Here is a 23,876-nt window from a genome sequence, read left to right as displayed (position 1 = left end):
TTACACATATTTAGTGATCTTCATATGGGAAATTATACTAGTCGAGGTGAAACAAGCTCGCTTTTAATAACATTTCCTATTCAGCTTGCGTTCAGGTAATCGTGTACAGTGTAGCAACTAATCTACAGATGGCGATATTGCAGATGTTTTATAAAAAAAATCAATGACCTTCCGTTTCACCTCATCGGCAGTTGTTTAAACTCGATGAAATTATAATTGAAGTCCAATCGATCGGATATTTAAAATCCCCGTTCAGAATGGTTCAAACCAAGAGGACAGGACTGCAGGACACTGGGCCCACACTGAATAACGTTACAAATCAACATAAATATAAGGGGCTAAGTAATTCATACAGCTATGGATGAGACCCTCATGGTATATCCATTGTTCCTCAGACGAATTCTCAGACGCAAATCATTCACTGCAAATTTTAGCATCAATACAACTATGAAACACCTTGCCACATATATTAAGGGAAGGGGTCGTCGGAACTCTGCTCAAAGGTTGCCAGGGACCCCTAAGACCGACGTAAAAACTGTATCTAGGGTACATTGGTGATTGATGAAAGTTGAAAGATGTTTGTTAAAAATGAGTCTCGTAAAATTGTAATGTTGCAGCTATGTTGACGTGATGCATCCTAGATATCACGCATACAATACGTTGTTTGTAAACAAGAAAATTGCACATGCGCAGTTCCGACGACCCTCTAACTTTAACTATGTTGTGTATTTTGATCCCATACATATTGCAGCCAACCCAAATAATGCAGTCTGCTGGTGGCAGATTTTGGAACAAAAGAAAGACTGTGACAAATATATTTCCAGTAATTGATAAAAAATAACTGTTACACTCTTTGTAATGATACGGTTATTTACATGGCTCCAACGCCGAGCAAAAACAGTAAAATGTCATTTTCTTTTGTCCACCTACGTGTCATTGTCAGTTCCCCCGTGCATTCAAACGTATGTGAAACAAAGTCTGTCTGTCTGTCTGTCTGTCTGTTTCTCTGCATGGATGGATGGGAGGGAGGGTGGGTGGGTGGGTGGGTGGGTGGGTGGATGGGTGGGTGGGTGGGTGGATGGATGGATGGATGGGTTGGTGGGTTGGTGGTGGATGGATGGGGATGGATGGGTGGGTGGGTGGGTGGATGGATGGATGGATGGATGGATGATGTATAGATAGATGGATGGATGGATGGATGGATTGATGGATGGATGGATGGATGGATGGATGGATGGATGGATGGATGGATAGATGGATGGATGGATGGATGGATGGATGGGTGGGTGGATGGATGGATGGATGGATGGATGGATGGATGGATGGATGGATGGGTGGGTGGGTGGGTGGATGGATGGATGGATGGATGGATTGATGTATAGATAGATGGATGGATGGATGGATGGATGGATTGATGGATGGATGGATGGATGGATGGATTGATGGATGGATGGATGGATGGATGGGTGGATGGATGGATGGATGATTGATGGATAGATAGATGGATGGGTTGATGGATGGATGGATGGATGGATGGATAGATTGATAGATAGATGGATGGATGGATGGATGGATTGATGGATGGATGGATGGATGGATGGATAGATTGATAGATAGATGGATGGATGGATGGATGGATTGATGGATGGATGGATGGATGGATTGATGGATGGATGGGTGGATGGGTGGATAGATGGATGGATGGATGGATGGATGGATAGATGGATGGATGGACGGATAGATGGATGGATGGATGGATGGATTGATGGATGGATGAATGGATGGATGGATGGGTGACGGGTGGATGGATCGATGGATGGATGGACGGATTGATGGATGGACGGATGCACGTACGTGTGTATATGCATACACACATATTTAGAAACAAGTAGATACAGTGATCATATGATTACTGTCCCATGCTATCCAACGAGACTTATTTTTTGTGTCTCACTTATTTTCCAGTAATAAAGGTATGTTGAATCTGACTTATGGAGAAAGGCTTGGCATAATAACGGCTTGCACTACATTTCTGCTCATCGTCATTATCTGCTTGGTATGCAAAGCTATCAAGAGATACAACAGGTACTGCCCGTTTACAAAGTACTACAGTAAGTATCAGTGACCTTGTTAGGTCAAGAGCATCGTTGCTTCTTTCGTCACGTTTATGAATTTATAATAGATATATATATATATATATATATATATATATAATATATATATATATATATATATATGTATTAATAATATATATATATACGTTGTAAGAATATGATTCTGCGTCAAGCCAGCAATGTAATCTCGCGTAAATAAATCTCTATTTTGAATTATATTGTCGCAAAGAGTTCTAATTCAAATATTCCAATGATCCGTTATTGATCATCTAAGCCACAGCAATTATGGTAAAAGAGAACTCATTGAAGTACAAAACACCTATTCTAATATGATATGAGTGAGAACACATAATGAAGGATCAATTCTAATGTGATGTGAATGAGAGAAAATAATTAAAAACCAATTTTAATATAATATAAATGAGATCATATAAATGTCCTATTTATTAATTTTCATTGTTCCCTGTTATTATTTTTTATGATGATGTTGTTATTCGTAACCTTCGTCTTTCTCGTTATTATTAAAAGTATGATGTCAGCGTCGTGGGCTAATAATTTAATTGACTTCATTCCAGAAAACATTTTCTGCGTCCCCAGATTTGTATGATACAAATTCAGTGGTAGACTTGCCAATACACTACAGTTTGCAAAATGCAAATGCTTCTTTAATTCCAGTGCGGACCAAACATTCATTTACCAATACTAACATTTTACATCCCACACATACTAACAAACTAAACAGTAGCATTCAACGCGATTTTTGTCTCGAAAAAGAAGATGTATTTTACAGACTGATTAACTGTAACTAAGACATAAAATTTTGTTTCGAGTGCTTTAATATAGATACCCTACTTTGTGGTCCACTCCAGGAGTACCTTTAGAAATCTGAAGCAACCTTCATAGATAGCACTTCAACGCTATCATCTTATCTGTCTGACTGTGTAATTCAAGAAAATGATGTTCCTTGTAAAGAGTCTTATAAGGTTTCACAAAAACAAACCAGGTAATATCTGGAATCAGAGGAACTCGTATCAGCTATTAAAGTCTTTGGTAATCTTAGATTATGATATTAGGTAAGGATGATTATTTTACAGCCTAACAATGAAAGCCATACCAGTGCCTGTATCGTGTTACTGATGAGATTACAGAAGGATAAGATAGAAGCGGGTAGTTATCCATTTGAAAAAAAAATACCTGCGTCTGTTCAACGTCAGTTTGCTTTCAGATCTTTAGTATATTGTTGATTCTTTAATTTATGTGAAGTGTCATAAATTATCAAATGTCTTAGTAAAGGCTGTTTTTATTCAGATAGCGTTCGCATTATAACATAGGTGCAAGATACCCTTAAAATGACGTTATGATAAGCCGACATGCAACAACAGATTACTGATCTTCAACGTTCCATAGGAAAATGCACGGCTAGCAATATGACATCAAATCAATTCAGCAATCGTTATTATTCATGGCAAATAAATCACCAGGTCCAAAATTATAAAATATTACAATGTTGGCCAAATAAGGTAATTGCCAATTAAATATGACTTTCTCCGTAAAAGGAAATATGCAAATTAATGTGTAAGACAATAAAACACGTGCATCTGGTTTCTTGTTTGTGTTGAAACTGCCCTGACAAATTTCCCTCCTCACTCCACAAGCAGTCATTTCAAGAAAATAAAAATATGCTGTGTGAATGAAAAGATAAACAAACCCATAAAAACTCTTTTTTTAAAGTTCTGTTAGATCAATATTTGGCCGACTTAATTTACGCAGTATCAGTGCATACATATCAAACTGAATTATGGGTAATCTCAAGTACTGTTTGTATATACATGTATGCCGTAAAGTTCTTTGACCTCTTAAAAACTGATGATGTCACCCGTGCGAGGCACCTCGATAGAAGTTATGGTTCTAAAGGGTATTTACCACATAGAACATACTTCAATTCCACGTCTGTCAATTTTGATTAATTGCGGACGCAGGCCACGAACTTTGCCCTTCGGCATTTACGTCTACGTCAGGGTTGAAAAATAGCAATATGTTTTTCAAAAGTTGCAGACACCGAATACACATACTAAAATTAAGAAAAGAATTGAATCCGTGTCGAACTCTAACCCCAGAACTTGATTACAAGGACGTTCTGAATCCTCAAGAAAATAAGGCAATTTCAAGAAGTCGACTTTCACTGACTTGGAGGAATCAGATTACTCTGGATAATTACGGCTTTGAAAAATCAGTATAATTGAAAAACAGATTAGGTTTTGTTATGTACGGGATGAAGACTGACATCTTTCTCAAATTGGATAGGGAGAAAATGAAAAATTCGACATTTTAGGACCAGTTTTCTGTAATGAGAATATCAGGCTATCATATAATTTCATGCTGTGTGCCATTTACTTTCGTATAATAATAGAAATTCGCATTGTTAGATCACCTGCGCCTATAACTCACACACACACACACACACACACACACACACACACACACACACACACATATATATATATATATATATATATATATATATATATATATATATATCTGTCTCTGTCTGGTCAGTCTGTCTGTGTCTAACTGTACATTTATTAAGTTATATACACATACGAACATATGTAAGCTTATATATGCACTAAAATGTACCTGTACAAGTGTATGTATTGTATATATATAATATAATATATATATATATATATATATATAATATATATATATATATATATATATACTGTACAAGTGTATGTATTGTATATATATATATATATATATATATATATATATATAATATATATATATATATATATATATATATTTAAAATCCTCGATGTATAATAATGATAATCACACATCTACTATAACTCTATCCATATATAACTTATTACTTACTGGCGAGAACGTACAGCGCAATCAATTACGTTTATGCGCTACGGCGTCTAATCGCAGTTCATTTATCTTCAGCCTGATGTACGTATCATTACAATTGATATGTGTTGGTGTTGCAGTGGTAATGGACTCATTTACCTTTCTCAGTAGAATGACAAAAAATGTCTTTCTTTATTGACTAGACAGATATTACATTGTCAACTAGCATCATGCCAGTGTTAAAAACTGTAAGCTGCGCATATGAGGAATCTCCGCTATCTTGTTAATTGTTTAATCTCAATGATTTTGGAGGAATTTTAATCCCAAACGGACGCATTATGCCACTCGGAATTAGTTAATTTTAAAGGTCGATTCTCTAGATGATGAGGCACAAAAAATGCGTGAACGTTATATGACCTTCTTCTGCCTATCTCTCGTGACTAGTTCAAGAGTAGAGCACAAAGATGTGGGTGACTTGTTTAAATATCAAATTTGTGGGACGTAAAATTCGATAAATTAATACTAATAATTGTAGAACTGTAATTTACGGAGCGATTGAGTTGAAACGAATGCAAGAAAGAGGAAGGAAATGTGGGTGATTGAAGAGCCCGGATGTGAAATGAGGTTATCAACGCTCACTGTACTATGCCATCAATAGAATGCAGTACTAGTATTCGAAATTGAAAGACTTAAACATTTGACCTGAAGTTTCACAAAATCAAGAATAGAAATATTGGGTATCCGTGTAAAATTTTCAATTATGGAAACGAATCCCCGAAAATTCTCGACTCATGGACTTCAAAATGGCCACAACTTCTATGTTACCTCCATAACGAAAATGAATTGCCGATTTCTCAAAATTAAACCAAAATATTCATTTCCTTCACGAGGTTGAAATTGATCCCCCACAGGTGGTAGACCAAAACAAGTTTATAAGGGTTGGCCTATTAGAACTTGGGAGGGGCAGGTCTAAAACAGAAAAAAAAAATTCAAAGCATAGAATTAGGGAAAAAAATATTCAGACTAGTTTGCGAAATAAAAAAATAAAATCAGAACGCAAAAAGTGATAAATCTGACAGTTTACTATGACACATCTGCTCATGACACCTCATGACTCACTTGGGAAAAAATTCAAAAATTTACAATTGTGAAAAAATATTAACAATCTGATTGTGACCACCCTACCTCCCAAGATCAGACGGTCCGCCGCTAAAAGTTTTAGAGTCCGAATATCTGTCCCCGAGTCGCATTCTACCTGACTTTATGCACTGTGTCGAGGAACTCCTAAAACTGCACGGCACATATTTGCCAAATGGACATGTTCCATTTGAGTAAAAGAGTGAGATACACTCTCATATGTTTTATTGAGTCTTGTAAATTTAAGTGTCTTGTCTTTTAAAGGTATACAGTCACCTGTAATCTAAATATGCCCATATATGGTCAAAGGGGCGTTCCTTGGTATTCAAAATTCCCATGTGAGGGCGCTGTTTTTAAAAAGCGGCCACCCGCTTAAAACTGTGAATTGTTAGACTTTCTCTTTCCATGGTAACTGTGACAAAATCGGAGCAGGTGACATTATACCTTTAATATCACTTGCTATAGGACCTAGAAAGAAAATTGTTATTTACTTAAAGAAACAAGCTTTCTGGGTTTTCCTTAAAAAGTGATCCTTGAATTACACTATGCGTGTACACTGTAAACACTCTCCTGAAATAATGACATGAATGGCCTCACTCACTATTTTCGTTCTATTTTCCTTTGAAGTCTTGAAATGATTGAACAAAGGGATGAAAAACGTTGCAGTTATGCACGCAATATTTCATTTCGAGAAATAATCATGTCAACAATTAGACATAAAGATATATTGTTTCTGTTACATGCCCTCTGGGAGAAGTTCGATCGGAACTTTGATTTTATTGTTGTTTAGGTTTGATTCATCAAAACAAGCAATATTAGGCAAAATGATGCGTGATTTATTTAAAAAATCAAAAAAAAGTCTAGAGTTTCAAATAGGGTAGGTCGAGTTACCGAGAACACATTTTATTCGGCCTAATTTATTTTCACCAGTAACTTCATTATAAGAAGATGATGAACATTGAGCCACTTCTTAAAATGTATTTTGATTTTCGTCCCAGATTTACAGATTCATTGATCTCTATGCAGTCTGATACCACTGATGGACAATCTAGACAAATGGCCTTTTCTTTACATAAGCTTGTATTATATTTATCGCGAATCCTATCTTGCCCCATGTACTATATTTGAAATGGAGATTAAATCAGTGAATGTTTGACCGCCTTTACTTTATTACGTGCCATAAACGAAAGCGCCGGTTGCAATGAAATTGCTTGCTATTTCCTTGTCTACAAAGATATATACGTCACTTAAGAATGCGAGCACTCGATGTCAACGTTGAGATATTTTCAGACCCGGATTTGAGTGATAAAAATTTAAATATTAATAGCGCATGTATAAACGGCATGACGTCCTGTGGTCTTTTTAATGCGTTTCAGAACTGACAGAAATTATCGTCTGCTCAATTCGATGAATAAAAGTCACTTGGATGTATATCAGAACGGGAAATCTTTGCCAGTGTGTTGCAAATGTGGTTTCTTTAACACGGGGTCACTCTAATTAGCATATGAATCAATAAGACGTGTTGAATCGGTTAACAGTAAACGCACAAACACGCTGATTTCATGTCCCGATGGCTTTTCGCAGTTAGGAGGTTAGTCGATGTTCAGAGCGCGAGGACACAGCAGCCACTCTCACACTATGTTTTTCTCGTCATGTCTAGCTCCGCCGCCAAAGAGCAGAACCGTAACGACCTACGAGGGCCCGAACATCACAACCTCCGCCAAGAAGTATGACAGATCGACGCACCAAATATCCCCAGAGTCCATGAGCCTGAACTTGAAGAGCAACCTTCTCGAGAGACGCACATCGGAGACGGATTCGGAAGGCAGCCCATTCTCGCCCGCACATTCGTCAGTCTCTGTGAGCACGTCGGCTAGCAATCTTGGTAGCCCGAATGATACATACAGCAGCCTGCAGGTAGGATGCGCAAAATTATCGTCTGCAGGACACATTGCCGCCATCTTGTCATTTCTACATTATTACTCACGTAACCATTTTAATAATTTATTTCTCATATTGTTAAATCTTATATGAAGTGGATATTTGGTGTCCATATTGACGTATTACGAGGTCAAAGCGCCCAGTTCTTATAATGCTACAAGAAGGCAAAGCTGTAATGACGTATTTTGACCTACTACTTACAATTTACATATCTGGCTGCACTCCTGAAAATTTATGACTCTGAATGTAGTATATCAGTCGGTGATGTGGAGAATGCGTTTTGCGCCAAGTGACTGAATATCGAGTGAGCTGATTACGATATCGGGGACGAAGCAATTCTGTTAATTAACCCAATTAATCTTGAAAACATGGCGCAAACTGGCATTGTAATATTTGCAAATTCAGGCCGAGCCATCATACTTAGAACCTGCGTGTCTAATCATTCTTAATTTTCCTGAAATTAAATGTGATATTTTTATCAAGCAAACGACAGCACACACGTACATATAAAATTGACCGGAGAAGCAAAAAGTTTAACTGATAAATGTACGTATAGATAGAAAAAATATTAATCTGATGAAACACGATTTTCCAAATGTGATTCAAAATAAAATTCTCATAAAGTGTTGTAATCGATGGAGCGAAATATCGGTTTCAGGTCAAACAATGAACTCATTTGCATACGTCGTTGATGGGATTTTCGTTAGCGTAACCACGCACGTGAAAAGTGTTGTTCTATCGATCGATTCCTGACAGAGCTGTGTGCATTGATCGTGCGTAAAGCGAAATGACAGCACACGGCAGCCACCAATAATAATAAGCCTCGCTGCAATTTCTGGTGCTATATTTTTGTGTGCAATTTGTCTGTACAACGCTCTTCCAGATAAAAAAGACAGATATTAGCAGTGTTGAAATTTTATTTTGGTTTTAGCTTCAAAATTTGGTCCAGATAATGGAGCGCTATGTTGTCGTCTGCTAGTCAGCAAAAATGTCTCATGCAGGCTACACATCTTCTTCAGTGCATTGAGATAATACCAAAACCATTATCTTAAAGCTCTGCGTGCAATTCGAGTAAATATCTTTGCCTACGCAATGCCCGCCCTTTCGTTTAGATTTCCTAAAATAACCACACTTGATACCACGAACCGCCACCCGGGGATATTCTCTTTCAAAGGATTACATTTTCTCTGCCTTTATCAACACCCACATAAATTCATAATGCACGGTATTATTACATGCAGACGATAAGGGCTTTGAGCAGTGCATGTTTGACTTTTAAGGAGGTGCCTTATCTTAAAAATTAATCGCGTGACATGGATATCCTTACCGGCTTGTTGCTTTGTCTGCCGGTCACGTGAGCAGACGCACAGAAGAGTGCGTAATTTAGCGATTCTATAAACACCTTTTTCTGCTTCCAAAGAGCATTCTTAACAGTCAGAAAACATCAGGACGTTTACTAAAAAATTCATCGCTTCTGCGCATGGGTAAGACACGCTGTTCAATCAAGGATACTGATATTGAATATAGCTATCAAATGTCAACATGCATAAGTGACCATAACACCTGCCTCCATCACGTATAGTACATCGAGAGTCAATGTTCGAATCCAGGTGTCCCTTAGGCCTAAATATTATATTGTTCTCCTTTTCATCTGCCAGCGTTATTCTCGATGACAAAAAATTAATTAGAAGTTTTCAATCATCCTTAAATGATATCCAGGGGATTTCTATTATCAATTAAACTTAATATTAGAGACCGGGGAGCGTTGGATATAATAAGAGAGAAAGTACAACCTAATATGATAAGCAACCCTCAGATAAAAAGTGCCATGGCGACTGTAAAGAGATTCTTGCCCTGAAATGAAAGTAAAAAAAATAAAAAGAAAGTTTAATTGACGAGTTGGATTTCTAATATAGACATCACTCGTCACCATTTGAGGAAAAATGAGGAAAATAAAAAAATTAATCACAAATTTCGTTCATATTGAGATAATCATGATCAGTTTTATTTTTTGTATCAAACTAATACGATAATTGGAACTATTGAACAAATAAGACAATTTATAGAAATCAATAGTTTTCCGACCGTTTTATCGTACCAATCCTCTCACAAAAAAAGATAAGAACTCTCGAAACATTATAACACATCTATTTTTGTTACGTAATTGCCTTTTTAACAATTTGATTACATAATATCGCCCTTTTGAAACGTTTATGTCCCTATCTCTTCCGTTTTTCCTTTAAAAAATTGTTACTGCATGGACTCACTAACTAGACGAAAATACTGAAGAGCGTAGGGTTTTGACTTGTGACCCGACCTTTCGCATACTGCAGTGTTCATATAACAACTCTCAGTTTAAGAAAAGCTGATATTTGGTGAGTTAAATCGCAAGGTTTGTCTTAGAAAATGGCGGTGCAAATATGTTTTATGACTGATTGATCAACTAGCCAACCTTACTTTTCGTCAAATCCGGATACTCTTCTCTACTCTGTGGGGTAGAGTAACCGTCGTAGTCAAAATAGTTCATGGGGATCGGGACTGTGTCAAAGCGAGAGCAAAGTGTATGTAGACCATTATGGTGGCCTAGAGTGGGACCATGTTGCATTTTGTGTCTGTTGTCTGAGATAAATGCAAGATTCCATTACTGAACATTTTCACCGAAAATCACGTGTACCTTCGATTTCCCTAAAGTGACACGCGGCTAAAATAATTGTTTATATACAGTAAAATTAGGTCATGCAACTGACGCCCTGCCCTTTAACATTGCCTTTGTTTGAACAGAGTAAACAATCTTCGATTTCTCAAATTCGTTGACGGAAACAGAGAAAGAGAAACGGATAAAAAGGACCAGATTAGTGATATTTCATCCTTCGTATTTCATCACGAGTCTTAAGTGACAAACCAACTCCTGTTGAAGCTAGAAAACATGTCAAATTCAGCGATTGCATGGAAATATATCATTTTTTCAAATGACTTGTCTGTTTCTTGGCACAGGTGTTCGAAGAACATATCTTGCCCTGGAGCAAGTAAATACAATTTCCATCTCACGGAGTTAGTGATTCACCTTAAACAGACAGATACAGTCAGAGAGATATTTCCCTCCTGATAATAAATAACAGACGCTGCAATATAAAAGGTCAGCTTAAAGGTAGATGTGTTTTCATGAATGAAGGTCGGCTGGTTTAATTTTTCATAGGTCCTGCTAAGACATACTTTAAAACAATATATATCGAGCACTGTAATTTCCCATGAGGACATCAGTATACTTCTATCAGTATACTTCTATCTGTATGTATATATATATATATATATATATATATATATATATATATATATATATATATATATATATATATATATATATATATATGCGCCATTTACCAGCTGAAAGTATTCAAGCGAAAACAAGTTATCCAAGTTATCGATATTCTGATTATAAATGACAACAAAAATAAATTTCCAGTGAAGAAAGAAAAGTAAAATACATTATTATATTATCATGAGATTAATCTTTATGTTATTGCAATAATATCGTAATTTTATGACCGAAGTTACCTACTTGACGGAGGCTTCACGCTGACATAGTTTCATATAAGAAGTATATAATTGTTTATAATAAAATGTATGTACTTCAGATATGTCTGTATATATGTAATATGTATATGTATGTATATATATATATATATATATATATATATATATATATATATATATATATATGTATATATATATTGAGGCAGTTAATTGAAGTGCTCGAAGTAAATCGCAAATTGTATATAACGGTGATTTATAGCAACAGTCAGTGCGTATGAACTCCTTGACTAAAAACATTTAAGCTACATAATAACATTAATTGGTTCGCTCTAATGAATAGTAAAACGGTTATTAAAGCCAGTGAATGGAAGTCATTCACTGCTTTTTTTAATTTAATTTATTGAATTACAATGAATATAACAATGTCTTCGTCTAGACAGTGTCATTAAATTCCATAACAATCAAGATAAAATAAAAAATTGAATCACAGTCTAATAGAAGTTGGGTTGTTTAAATTATCACTCAACAATATTAAATTCATTTCCCTTTTCCGATAAAAAAATTTTTGCTATTCTATTTTATCAAAGTGTGTAGTCCGGAATGAAGAAATACGACAGAAAAAAATGCCATAGAACAGCATCGGAAATTTAAAGATCACTGTAAAAGATAATCTGTTTGACTTATTCGATTGAAATAAAGTTTATGATCCAGAGTGCCATTTTTTCTTGTCATAAAATCTTATTATCTCGGTATAGATTAATTTATATTACAAAACGCGCAAGTAATACCGAAGTGTGCACATTCTACTGAAAATTAACTCTAATTGCGTTTGCTGAATGTCATGACGAAAAGCCACACTTTATTGTTTATGTTGCTGTAAAAATTTTGTAATTTTGACTTATACCGATTGTTCCTGGTTTATGGTAGCTTGCCATCTAACATAAGTCATTGACCTGTGTCACGTGTTTTGCCCAAGGTAATTGTCGATTCATCTGAGATGTATATCATTGATACATCTGTTATATTGAATATAATAATGATGCCCTTTTTACCACTTTCATACTCTCTATCAGTCCTTAATAACCATGGTAACCTATAAAACACCTTACAGGAGTCATACAAACGATCTTTGTATACCCAAGGGAACCAAGGTGCGAAAAACAGATTTTTAGTTCCATAGAGATTATAACAAGTTTTGAGATATAGCAAAACTCTTCACAACTATTTCTCTGTCGACTACACCGTTCTGATTATCTGCGAGCGATTAAAATTCCAAGTCGCGCCGATAGCATTGCCCTGATAAGATAGCTGTGTTTTGACGATGACGCACCATGAATACATAGAGTTACGCTATAATCATGCATTGACGTTACCATACATTGCAATAACATAAAGATAAAACTCTTAATGTATGGTGTCTTTCTCCCTGCACTGGAAATTCATTTTGTTTTGTTTTTTAATAATCAGAATTGCCATTTGATATAGTACTCGATTTCTCTGGAATACTCTCAATCTCACTTGGTAATTACTTCCGCGTGTTTTCTTGCAATACGAAACAGAAAATGATTTTTATAAATTGAATTTAATACTGAATATTTTCGTCACAACCTAAGAAGCAATCAGACATTACTGATATCAAGTATTCATTGGAAAAATTTATCATCTCACTTTTTTAATGAGCTCGATAATGAAGATTAAATGGACTGATAAAATCTGTAAATTTCCGCTTTCCCGATACATATCAAACGGAAGAAATAAACATGTCACTAACAATATTCCCGAGAGATGTGTCTGAGGAAACAAATATATTTTTGTTTTAACCTTTCCCTCATTGTGTTTCAATTATTTTGACGATTTGATCCACCATGATGATCGTACCATCTTTACACGTTTCAATTCAACGTTTTCAACGTTGAACCTGGCATTTTGACTTGCATTAGTGTTAGCTGAAAATAAAATATAAAAAATATAAAGCGCTCAGTACTGAGAAATCTATTTTAAAACCTACAAGTAATTAACATTACATAATACAGTTTTTTCCATGAACATTAAGAAAATGTTCTGTCATATCAGCCAAACGATTTCTTCAAATGAATTCTCTGACAAACATTGGCTGACAAGACACTTTATTGTAGTCATTAATTGCGATCTTTACCATTTAGGAAGACATGATGGATTCTTTGCTTACACAAGGATCACGTGACTGAAGAAGCCTTCAAACTCATTTCAAGTAGTTACGTAACGACAGCAATTGTTGAAAGTGATACAAAAACGTAGCATGTTGGAAACTGAGCTACCTAATGAGACGCTGTTAACGAAATTAGAGGCGTGAACACAAAGTGACTTGTTGACAGGCGATAATGAAACCTATGTAGCTATCTTGCAAAAAACGAACACGAGACATCTCATATGAAAATCTCCTCGCACACAGCTCGAAAAAAGCAACTCTGACCATGGGGACTGAATAGTACTCCTGCTACAAGTCACTTTATGGTTGGTATTTATAAACCAGAAGATATTTTTTTCGATCAATCTGCCACCTTTTAATAGGACGGTATATTCTGCTCTTTGAAATCGATTAGAGTGTGCGAGAGTTGTCTGGACTTGTACATGAGATAGATCGTTGACCTCCAAGTTGGCTTTCCAAGTGTCAACGGCTTAGAGTTCCAAAGAACATTGATCTAGGAGAGTTATACTGAAGTTGTCACGTGATCTTTTCGCGTTCTGTGAGTTCCAACAAGTAGAACACCCGAGAGAAACCTAACAAAGTCATTATGAAACGCACGGTTCGCATGTGAATTGATCACCGCACACGACCACCCCTGGAACAGTAAAATAATTTCGAAAAAATTGAAGTGAAATATCTGAAAGCCATAGAAATCAACATGATACTCTATTGGATACAGTCACGCCGAAGTCAGAGTTAAACTACCCCAGAGCGATACCTGAACCTAGTAGATCCTAAACAAAACTGAATTTGGGAATGGGAAATCAGTACGGATAATGTTAGAAGACAGAGTACAGGGTTCTGATATCAGTTACGCGTTAAAGAAGATGTACTCAGTCAACATGTCGCTGTTTTAATGATGTGTGGGTGTTTGGTGTAAGCTAGTCCGTGTAACGCATTCTGCAAGCACCGCTATAGACGTCCTTTTATTGACGAGTTTCACAGAAGGAGAGAAATGTCTACAATATGTACTGTACGTCCTTGTATACAGGCTGCGGTCATACCTAAAAGCACGCAATCGGTAACCACAAAATCTCAGAACAATCGACCGTGTAACCATTTAGTATGCGCCATCAAGCGGTTGTACCATATACCCTCGAGTTTCTCGAGGGTCTACGGTTGTACGAGTAGCAAATCAGACAATTCTTTGCTACTGTGCTCTGCAATTCACATTTGCAACATCTTATCTTAAAAGCTACCTGTGACCGACAATCGATGGAAGGCAAACTCCATTTGAAATTTCAGCGATGTCTTTGCCTCGGGCGGAACTAGAAGAAGCAAGCCTATATATGCTTTAAAACCATTTGCGTAGCCAACGCACCAAGACTCAGCTGGTGTATATACTAACTCATGATTGGTCCGCACGGTCCTGAAGGAGTCGGTGAAATGCTTCAGATCAATGAACATTTTATATAATACGGTTTGTTTGAAACTATTCGAAGTAGGTCAAGTAAGCTTGGCGATGCGATGGCATGGTGGCATGAGCTTATGCTGCACTTTGATGAATTGTATTGACTTCAGTAAAAGAACATCAATGCCCACAGGAGTTTCAATCATGAACTCATATCCCTCCTCCTGAGCCACAGTCGCCATCAAGCTGTTGTAAATGGTCTCATAGACTAAGTGCAGTAGCAAATCACAAAAGTCTTTACTAACTTAGAAAAAAACGACTGCTTACGCCACACTCTTCCTTTTTTAACCAAGTTGTCCCGGTTGAGTCAGATTGACAAAAATTCAACCTGAAACCACAACTCGTTCTTCGTTGCTGTTGTAAACGCACGGTTCAAGACTGTTGGGATGTCTCTCAAAGAGTTAACACTGAATATTACTGTAACATGTGTTTTTTAACCTTTGTACATCGCTCGGCAAAAGGATCGTCGATAAACAATAAATAATTATATTTACTGCTGACATATAAATTCTAGTCACCGTCGCACCCAAGGGGAATCACTTGCGAAAAACGTCGACTCAGTATTTTTTTCAATCACCAGACTGACATAATTCACTGCTTAGAGGTTCAATCACGAGTTACAGTAGTTATGTCTAAGTTTGGATTTTGATAACATATTTGTGATCGGAAATCTCCGAACTCAATCCAAGAAAGTGATTGCACACAGGTTTACAGCAGTATCTATTTTATATCTTTAAAGGTTAAGTCAACTTCACAGCATACCGACTATCTCAATAATATCTGATAGACATTGTATTCCAATGATTAACCTTAAAGAGCATTGCTTCAACGATAAAAGGCATAGGTTATGACGGGGCCAATAACACAACATGACACGTTATTTTAGATTGTTTAATAGTCTGCATACGATTACGTTATCTGAAAACTATAAGAAATATAAGTATGTGCTCAGCTTAGTACTCAGTATATTTTAAAGCAGAAATTATGATCTTTTGTATCTTAAATCAAACACCTTTTTTGTCAATATCGCAGTGGCTCATTTCTACCCTTAATGTCACAGATGACCTGTTACTAGTAATTTACAAACGTAAGTTCATACATATTGTAACCAGGGGAACTCCAAAAGGCCGAGGCACAGACAGGCAGATTGTCCAACACGCTTGAAACGAATGGTGTCGTGCTTTCTCCTCTGCGAGGGCGCTCTCGATACATAGCTATACATGGCAAAGGGGGGAGGGAGAATTTTTACACAAATTTGTACTCAATTATCATTTTCCTCTTAATTTTCAGAAAGTTATATTCAGACTTTAGACACTGCAAATTACACATTAACTGTACCTATAAAAGCATCTCAACCTATACAAACATTGACAAGGTCCCCCCTCAACGATTAAAATTGAGGCGAGCTATAGTCCATGTTACAGGCGCAGTGTTTGTTCTCAAAGAGCTTACATTATACTGAAACTCTTCAACATGTTGATTTGCGATATGTTCGAGACGAAAACTTAGAGCAGGACGATTTAACGTACAAGATGACAGTGCTTATATCCGAAATAAAAGAATAATATAGACGAATCTGTTTTAGCTTGATATCCATCATGGTCATAGGCTTATGATTAAAATGATATAATATCATATCAAGTTAAAATTATTTATTTGTTTGAATTATTCTGTTATTTTGAAGACAAACACTTTTATTTTGCACGTTTAATTATTGTAGCGTTAGAGTCTTCTTATTTTACGAAAACATGGTGAATCAGCACATATGGTTTGGCATTTAGTCGGTGGTGGTTGCTTCTTGGTGGTTGTGTCTTCGACAGCCATCACTATAGTATAACCTAGTCTAAAGCCCGGGTCTAAAGTTTGTGCAAATGGAACATCATGTACATTCTTTTTTATCTAAATTTACGAGTTTGTTAATTTTGTGTGTATATAACATATATTGCTATATTTTGTTTTGCTATAGTTTAATGTCCAACGAATAAACGGAACCGGCAAGTATGGCAGCGGGCTCCACGGCAGTCAGCACCACATGCCAGTCGGCCAACTTGAACCGGAACTACGTCATCGACTTGACCCGACCTTCCTGAATTCGTCGTCGGAAACGATCGCTAGAGGGAGTGTGCAATTTTCTCTGTGCTACGACCAGTACACAGGACATCTGTTGATTATGCTTTTCCAGGTGAAAGATCTCCCGCCAACGGATTTCAGTGGCACGAGTGACCCGTATGTGAAAATCAAGATTTTGAAAAATACGCACAGGGGTACAGGTGTGTAAATTTTCCCTTAGAGTCCTTCATTTCACAATCTGAAGTACCTTCAATTTACGATATTAAGGCGATATTTCAGGCGAACAGACTATATATTATTAAGTGATATGCGATTGATGTAAAGAAACAGTATATATGTATGTATGTATGTAGGTATGTATGTATGTATGTATGTATGTAGAGAGAGAGAGAGAGAGAGAGAGAGAGAGAGAGAGAGAGAGAGAGAGAGAGAGAGAGCAACGCTCACCTACCTTAAAACTTACGTGTATATGATTCAGTATGATATGTCCTGGAATTGTAGTAATGCATTTTGACTCGTTTTTCGAATTGCAGATCTCACAACAGAATACGACTTCCAAAGCAAAGTTCTGAGAAAAACTCTGGATCCGGTGTTCGATGAGAAGTTTGAGGTCTCCATGCCCTACAACGATTTGGACAACTGCGCCGTCAAGTTCATTGCCTGCGACTTTGATAGATTTTCTCGCCACAACATTATAGGTGAAGCCATGCTACCGCTGAAGGGAATTGAGCTTTCAAAAGAGCAGGTGCTGTGGTTGGATTTCAAAGAGAGCAAACAGGTACGTTTGCTGAAAAGTTCTGCCAATCCAGGGATTGCAGGGTCCACATGTTCACACTCTCTGCTTTCATGCATGTGTAATGTGTGTGTGTATGACATTGTGCGCGATGGCTAGAGTTTTATCACGATAATTTGTGTTTGTTCGAACTATTCTCAACGATCCTGTATTAAACAATATCATGTATTCCATGACTGGCCGCTTATACTTGTTGCTCAGGGATATTCTCTCATTTTCCTTTTGTAGGAATACAGAGGCGAATTATTGCTGTCTCTTAGCTATCTACCGACATCGGAAAGACTATCCATAGTACTGATGAAAGCTAAAAATCTCCAACCAAACGCTGCTACCTCCCAACATTGCGGTAAGTATTGTGCAAATTCTAATTCAAAGAAAGTACATGTAGCACCTTTTAACTATGAATTTAAAGGTATACAGTCACCTGTAATTTAAATATGCCCACATATAGTCAAAGGGGCGTTCCTTGGTATCCAAAATGTCTATGTGAGGGCGCTGTTTTTAAAAAAGCGGTCACCTGCTTAAAATCTGTTATTGGTTAGATATTTTCTCTTTCCATGGTAACTGTGGCAAAATTGGAACAGGTGACAGTATACCTTTAACGCACAAATGAGCAAAGTGATACTTATTGATAGTAAATATATGACAGTAATAACAATCCGCTGGTGTTAGAAAATGACGTCAATCCGCATGGCAGTACTTTTGTCTTCGTGTGTAATTATGGTGTTATGTTTAAGCGCTTTATCAAGACGTTTTTTACAGTGTCTTTGTCGAATTGACATCACGATGGCATGTGCAGACATACGTATGAAATTTAGTACATCATTCATAGGTATCCAAGGAAACATAATTCAAGTAATTACACATTATAGATTTGCATTGCTCAACATGTACCTGTGCATCCGTAGATTAGGGTGATACAATATTCCATTTTTTGTTTTATTGTGTAGACCCATATGTCAAAGTAATATTGGTGCATAATGGCAAAAAGGTCAAACGAAAGAAATCGTCTGTCCAGAAAGGAGAACGAAATCCAATCTTCAATGAAACCATGGCTTTTGACATCCCAATGGATGAAATGGACAAGATTACATTCATCGTCAGCATCTGTAATCGACATCTTTCGGATACTGATTCGGATTCCATCGGACGTCAGAGCGAGGTCATAGGTCAGACTGTCCTTGGTGCCGGCGTCTCTCCCATCGCGCATGATCACTGGATGGAAATGTTGCGTTCACCTCGGAAACAAGTTGCGCAGTGGTACACACTGAAAGAATGAAATAGTTTGTTTCGTCATTTATCAGGAAAAAACTTAACTTTTTTTAAATGTGAAAATGGGTGCTGCCAGTCGAGAAAAAAACTGATTTTTCATATGTGTTGTTAGTTTATTTTGTCCCAGCGAATTTCATAGGGGTCACATTGGACCGGCGCGCCTCTCACATGACTGCCGCCAAGGCAGCAAAAATGCCCAACGGTACAGCGCCGCCTAGTGTTGAATATATGTATTTGCTTTCGTTTATAGAAATATCGATGAAATGAGGAAATAGACAATCAAATTTGTGATTTCCTACGCAACAGACGTTCACGCGGAAAAAGTTTGAAAACATCGGAAAATATTCATAATATAGGGGCGATTTTTGTGTCTGCTTGAATGGAAAAAGATAATGTATATTATAAATATGTTCCACTTAAGGGAACGATTATTTTGTAAATTACGTAAATTAATTGATTGTACATTTGTATCTTAGTGTAGTTCTAAAAAATTGTATATTTTATTTAATGGAAATCAATATTGTATTCAAAAAGTTCTTCAAAAAAAACCAAAACTTCACGAACAGCCTTCTGGTACTTGATCTGAAAGACCAGATACCATTGCCAAGTACATTACAAGCCAAATATTACTATTGACATTGCCAACTAAAGTGAAAATCGTCACGCTATTAAAATTGAAAAGAACTCTGTATATATGAAGGCATGTACATTACAGCAGATTCTCAGACATTCAGATTACAATCTGTCGTCATTGTTAATCCGTATTTTAATTGCGCTGGTTCTAAATGGATTGATTTCTCTGTATGGCACATCTTATTTTTGTTTATTTTCAAAAGGAAAGGACAATCCAGGGACACCACAATTTGTCATAAGTTTTGAAATGAAAGAATGTCGCAGGAGAAAAGAAATCTTCAAGTTATGATTAGTATGACTTGTATATGTGTTTGTGTTTACATACATACATACATACATACATATATATATATATATATATATATATATATATATATATATATATATATATATATATATATAATATATATGTAAAGAGTTCATTTGGTAACAGTAAATTTACATATATTAGTATGGTAAAAACAGCATGCCAGTAATGTTTACCACGACAAAACTCTGGTTTTAAGATTACCTTTTGCTGTTCTCTCATTTTTCCTATTCGTTTCTTAGAGAAGATAAAAGATTTATTTACATTGAATTGTATTGATCTATTCGACCTGTTTTGATATTATATTTAACCTCTGTAGCAGTATACAATTTTAGCTGTGCACTACAGTGAGTGCCATCACTCACAGTGAAGTCCATGAGTGATGCGGTGAATTTAGCCGCGCAATTTTAACTGAGGATGCCTTTGATAGGTGCATGTACACAGTACGTTATGAGTTCAAAACCGATCGAGAGACTTTACTGAATTAGCTACCCTACGTAAGCACTACTGCATTTTTAAAGTGTAAGATGCTTATAGGGTAGAATTCTTCAATGATGGAAACGGCAGCGGAGATCGAAGATATTTTCGCTCTGAGATTGTGAGCCGTATTTAGTTATTGGTATACTATACATCATTGTACCTACTGCATCACACAGAATGAACAATTTACAATATGTTTTCGAGGAAACTTAGTTCATGAGTTGAACGTTGCACATTTCATTTTATTACGAATCTTCTCATTGGCTCATTGGTGACCATCTCCACGCGTTACCATGTAAATGCTCCACACAAAGGGATGTTTACTCATGTTTATTAATTACAGTTGTCATTCATCAGGGAATATTTGTCCGATCGTCCATTTGTACAGTAACCATCAAATCATATAGAGGCCACCAAGCTGGATTTGCCGTTCAGGTGAATATCTTTCATCTTTGAAAGAGACAGGTTAGCTCAAGTTAGTAACTAAGTAAAACCATTTACAAGTCCCCGTGGCATTTGCACCTCATTTGACGTTATTTCATTTGAACTGATATTCGCGAAAACGCCCTCAGTGGCTTTGGATAACGGTTTTGTAAAAAATGTGTATTTGTATAACAAATAGAATACTACATAGAACGACATGTTTTGTGATTCTTTTCGAAATGGCTTTATTTAGGATGAAATGAAAACTTTTTCTCTTCGGCCAACAAGACAAAGTTTGATGCCTTCAGAGGGAATGTTAGATGCTTTATATATATATATATATATATATATATATATATATATATATATATATATATATATATATATATATATATATATATATATATATATATATATATATATATACATATATATACATATATATATATAATTATTAAGTCTATATATATATATATATATATATATATATATATATATATATATATATATATATATATATAATTATTAAGTCTGTTACATGTGTCGAGTTTTGCAACTATAGATGTGCCGTGCAGAAACATATAGTTTGACATTTTGTCATGTGAAAAGTCAACGATTTTTTGTAATTTTTTATTTGTCTTTGATATCAGTTACGGCGTCAGTTATTTGTGTTGCATAGGGTGAAGAATAGCAGTATGGATCTGTCTTGTGAAAACGGTACCAGATGTTCTTTTTTTATTTTCTTAAAATGTCCAGTGGAATATATATTTGCATTCCTATTGTTTTAGAGTAAGATTAAACTATTTTACTGAGACGTTTTTTGGTATGATGCTATTATAGTTGTCTCGTTATATACTTAATTAAGAGTTTAAAGACATTTTTATTTAAGCAAAATATTTTTTGATTGAGAACTAAATAAGTGGTTTACCAGTGCATGTATTGCATTATAAAGTGAAGAAAACTAATATCATGATGATGGCAATATGTTGATATTGACTGTCTTTACTGAAATATGACCATTGATTGGCAGAACTTTGTCTGAAGTCAACGCTACTGTGATGAACGTGCTCTTGTGTTTTGTCAGTCGACTTCAAATACCCACTGACTATGAAGCTTTGGTGTAAACCTTATTTCAGAATAGTTTCTTATTTACAAAGCGTTCTACCTACTACTGAAAATAAGTTCTTTCCTGCGGAGATTTGTTAATTACTGTAAAGGAATGTAAATGTTGCATTGTAACGTGAATTGAATAAAACACTCAATATTTTGAATCGAATAATGGATGTCACACTTAAAAGAATCGGTTTTTACTTTAGTTAAACGATTTACTCTCTGAAAGAAGGTTCATACAAGTTGAAGGAAGGATAATAACTATGGAGAAATGTTTTGAAAGCAAATGTGTGTAAGGTCTTTCATTTCTATGTCTTTAGTAGCTAGACTCTTATTTGAGTAGCGGTCGTGAAGAATGCAAATACCACTAAAATATTCTACGAATTTAAACACTGCGACTTTGAGGTAATGTCTGGTAATAACAAAGCGCCATGCAAGCCATTATAATAAACCGATTTTTGAGACAACGTTTTTTGCAAGAGTTTATTGGGTGAACCTTTTTCGTTAACATTAATTAGTCTTTCATCTATATTACCTTCAGATGCTTTGCTAAGCTATCTGAAGCCTGTGCTATTATCTCTAGAAATAACTCCAAGTCACGTAGTACCCCATACTCTGAAAATTACCTTTTCATTACTGCTCTGCGGGCGAGAATGCGGATACTATTAAGTTCTTCTCTTTCAAACAGCATATAGGCAGTTACTTATTAAGGCAAGAAATATAGAGTGGTTTATCATACAAAGGTCCCTAGTAAGGCTTTAAGTCTGACAATATCCGACGACCGACATATCAAAAACCCTGTTATTTGTATTTAAAAACTATCTACTGTTGATTGACCAATCAGAGTGCTCAATTCAGGGTGTTTTATTTACTCGTAAAGCCTTGGTCACCAAATTCCAGAAACGAATGACAGCGCCGTAGTAAAGTACTGTCCAATCAAAAGTGAACATGTCATATTCTGTAGACATCTGGTACGGTTTAATATTCAAATTGGTAACACAGCGGAAACCAGCTGCAACACAAAATCTGCTGTGCCCTAGGGCATTTATATAATGTGCCCTAGGGCATTTATAGGATGTTCCATTACATTGGAAGGCTATTTCACAAAATCTGCGGTGGTACAAACATAAACTAATGTGCCCTAGGGCATTTATAGGATGTTCCATTACATTGGAAGGCTATTTCACAAATAAAAGTTTTAATTCATATCCTAAACATGTTACATTGACAAAGGGGACGGTTGACGTAAACACATAGAAAACGAAAATACATCAGTTAGGGGCGATAGTTTTTAAGTCGGATAAAACCCTCGTACTCGGGTCTTCTGTATATAAAGTCCAACCCTACGATAAAATGTCTCGGCCTGCGGCCTCGACATTTTATCGTTGGGTTGGACTTTATATACCAGAAGAGCCCTCGTACTCGGGCTTTATCCTATACATAATGGTATTGTCATTAGCAACGATCACACTTTCGGCAAGACATACTTTTGGTGATTAAGACGGTGTGAGTTTTGATAAAAACCTACAGACAACAGAAAATAAAATTTGACAAAACAAAATCGAGCC

The 23,876-nt window shown here is 36.1% G+C and overlaps 2 protein-coding genes across 3 annotated transcripts in view; one reads left to right on the top strand and one right to left on the bottom strand.

Annotated features, from left to right (window-relative positions):
- LOC139115410 (synaptotagmin-1-like) overlaps positions 1-19,883 on the top strand; it is a 32,392-nt gene extending 12,509 nt beyond the window's left edge. The window contains exons 2-7 of one of the 2 annotated variants that reach the window (XM_070677516.1): positions 1,966-2,111; positions 7,768-8,024; positions 17,187-17,490; positions 17,824-18,068; positions 18,312-18,429; positions 19,034-19,883. In XM_070677516.1, coding sequence (XP_070533617.1) covers positions 1,976-2,111; positions 7,768-8,024; positions 17,187-17,490; positions 17,824-18,068; positions 18,312-18,429; positions 19,034-19,362 — 1,389 coding nt within the window. In that variant the 5' untranslated portion in view covers positions 1,966-1,975 and the 3' untranslated portion in view covers positions 19,363-19,883. The remainder of the gene's footprint in view (positions 1-1,965; positions 2,112-7,767; positions 8,025-17,186; positions 17,491-17,823; positions 18,069-18,311; positions 18,430-19,033) is intronic. The other variant, XM_070677508.1, reaches the window with a different exon arrangement.
- The window catches only part of LOC139115441 (metallophosphoesterase domain-containing protein 1-like), a 178,849-nt gene that overhangs the window by 14,784 nt on the left and 140,189 nt on the right, over positions 1-23,876 (bottom strand). The gene's annotated exons all lie outside the window — the stretch shown is intronic.

This window comes from Ptychodera flava, chromosome 2 (assembly GCF_041260155.1).
Source record: "Ptychodera flava strain L36383 chromosome 2, AS_Pfla_20210202, whole genome shotgun sequence".
NCBI classification, from domain to species: domain Eukaryota; kingdom Metazoa; phylum Hemichordata; class Enteropneusta; family Ptychoderidae; genus Ptychodera; species Ptychodera flava.
Note: the sequence above shows the minus strand (reverse complement) of the source record. Positions and strands in the feature narration are given on the sequence as shown.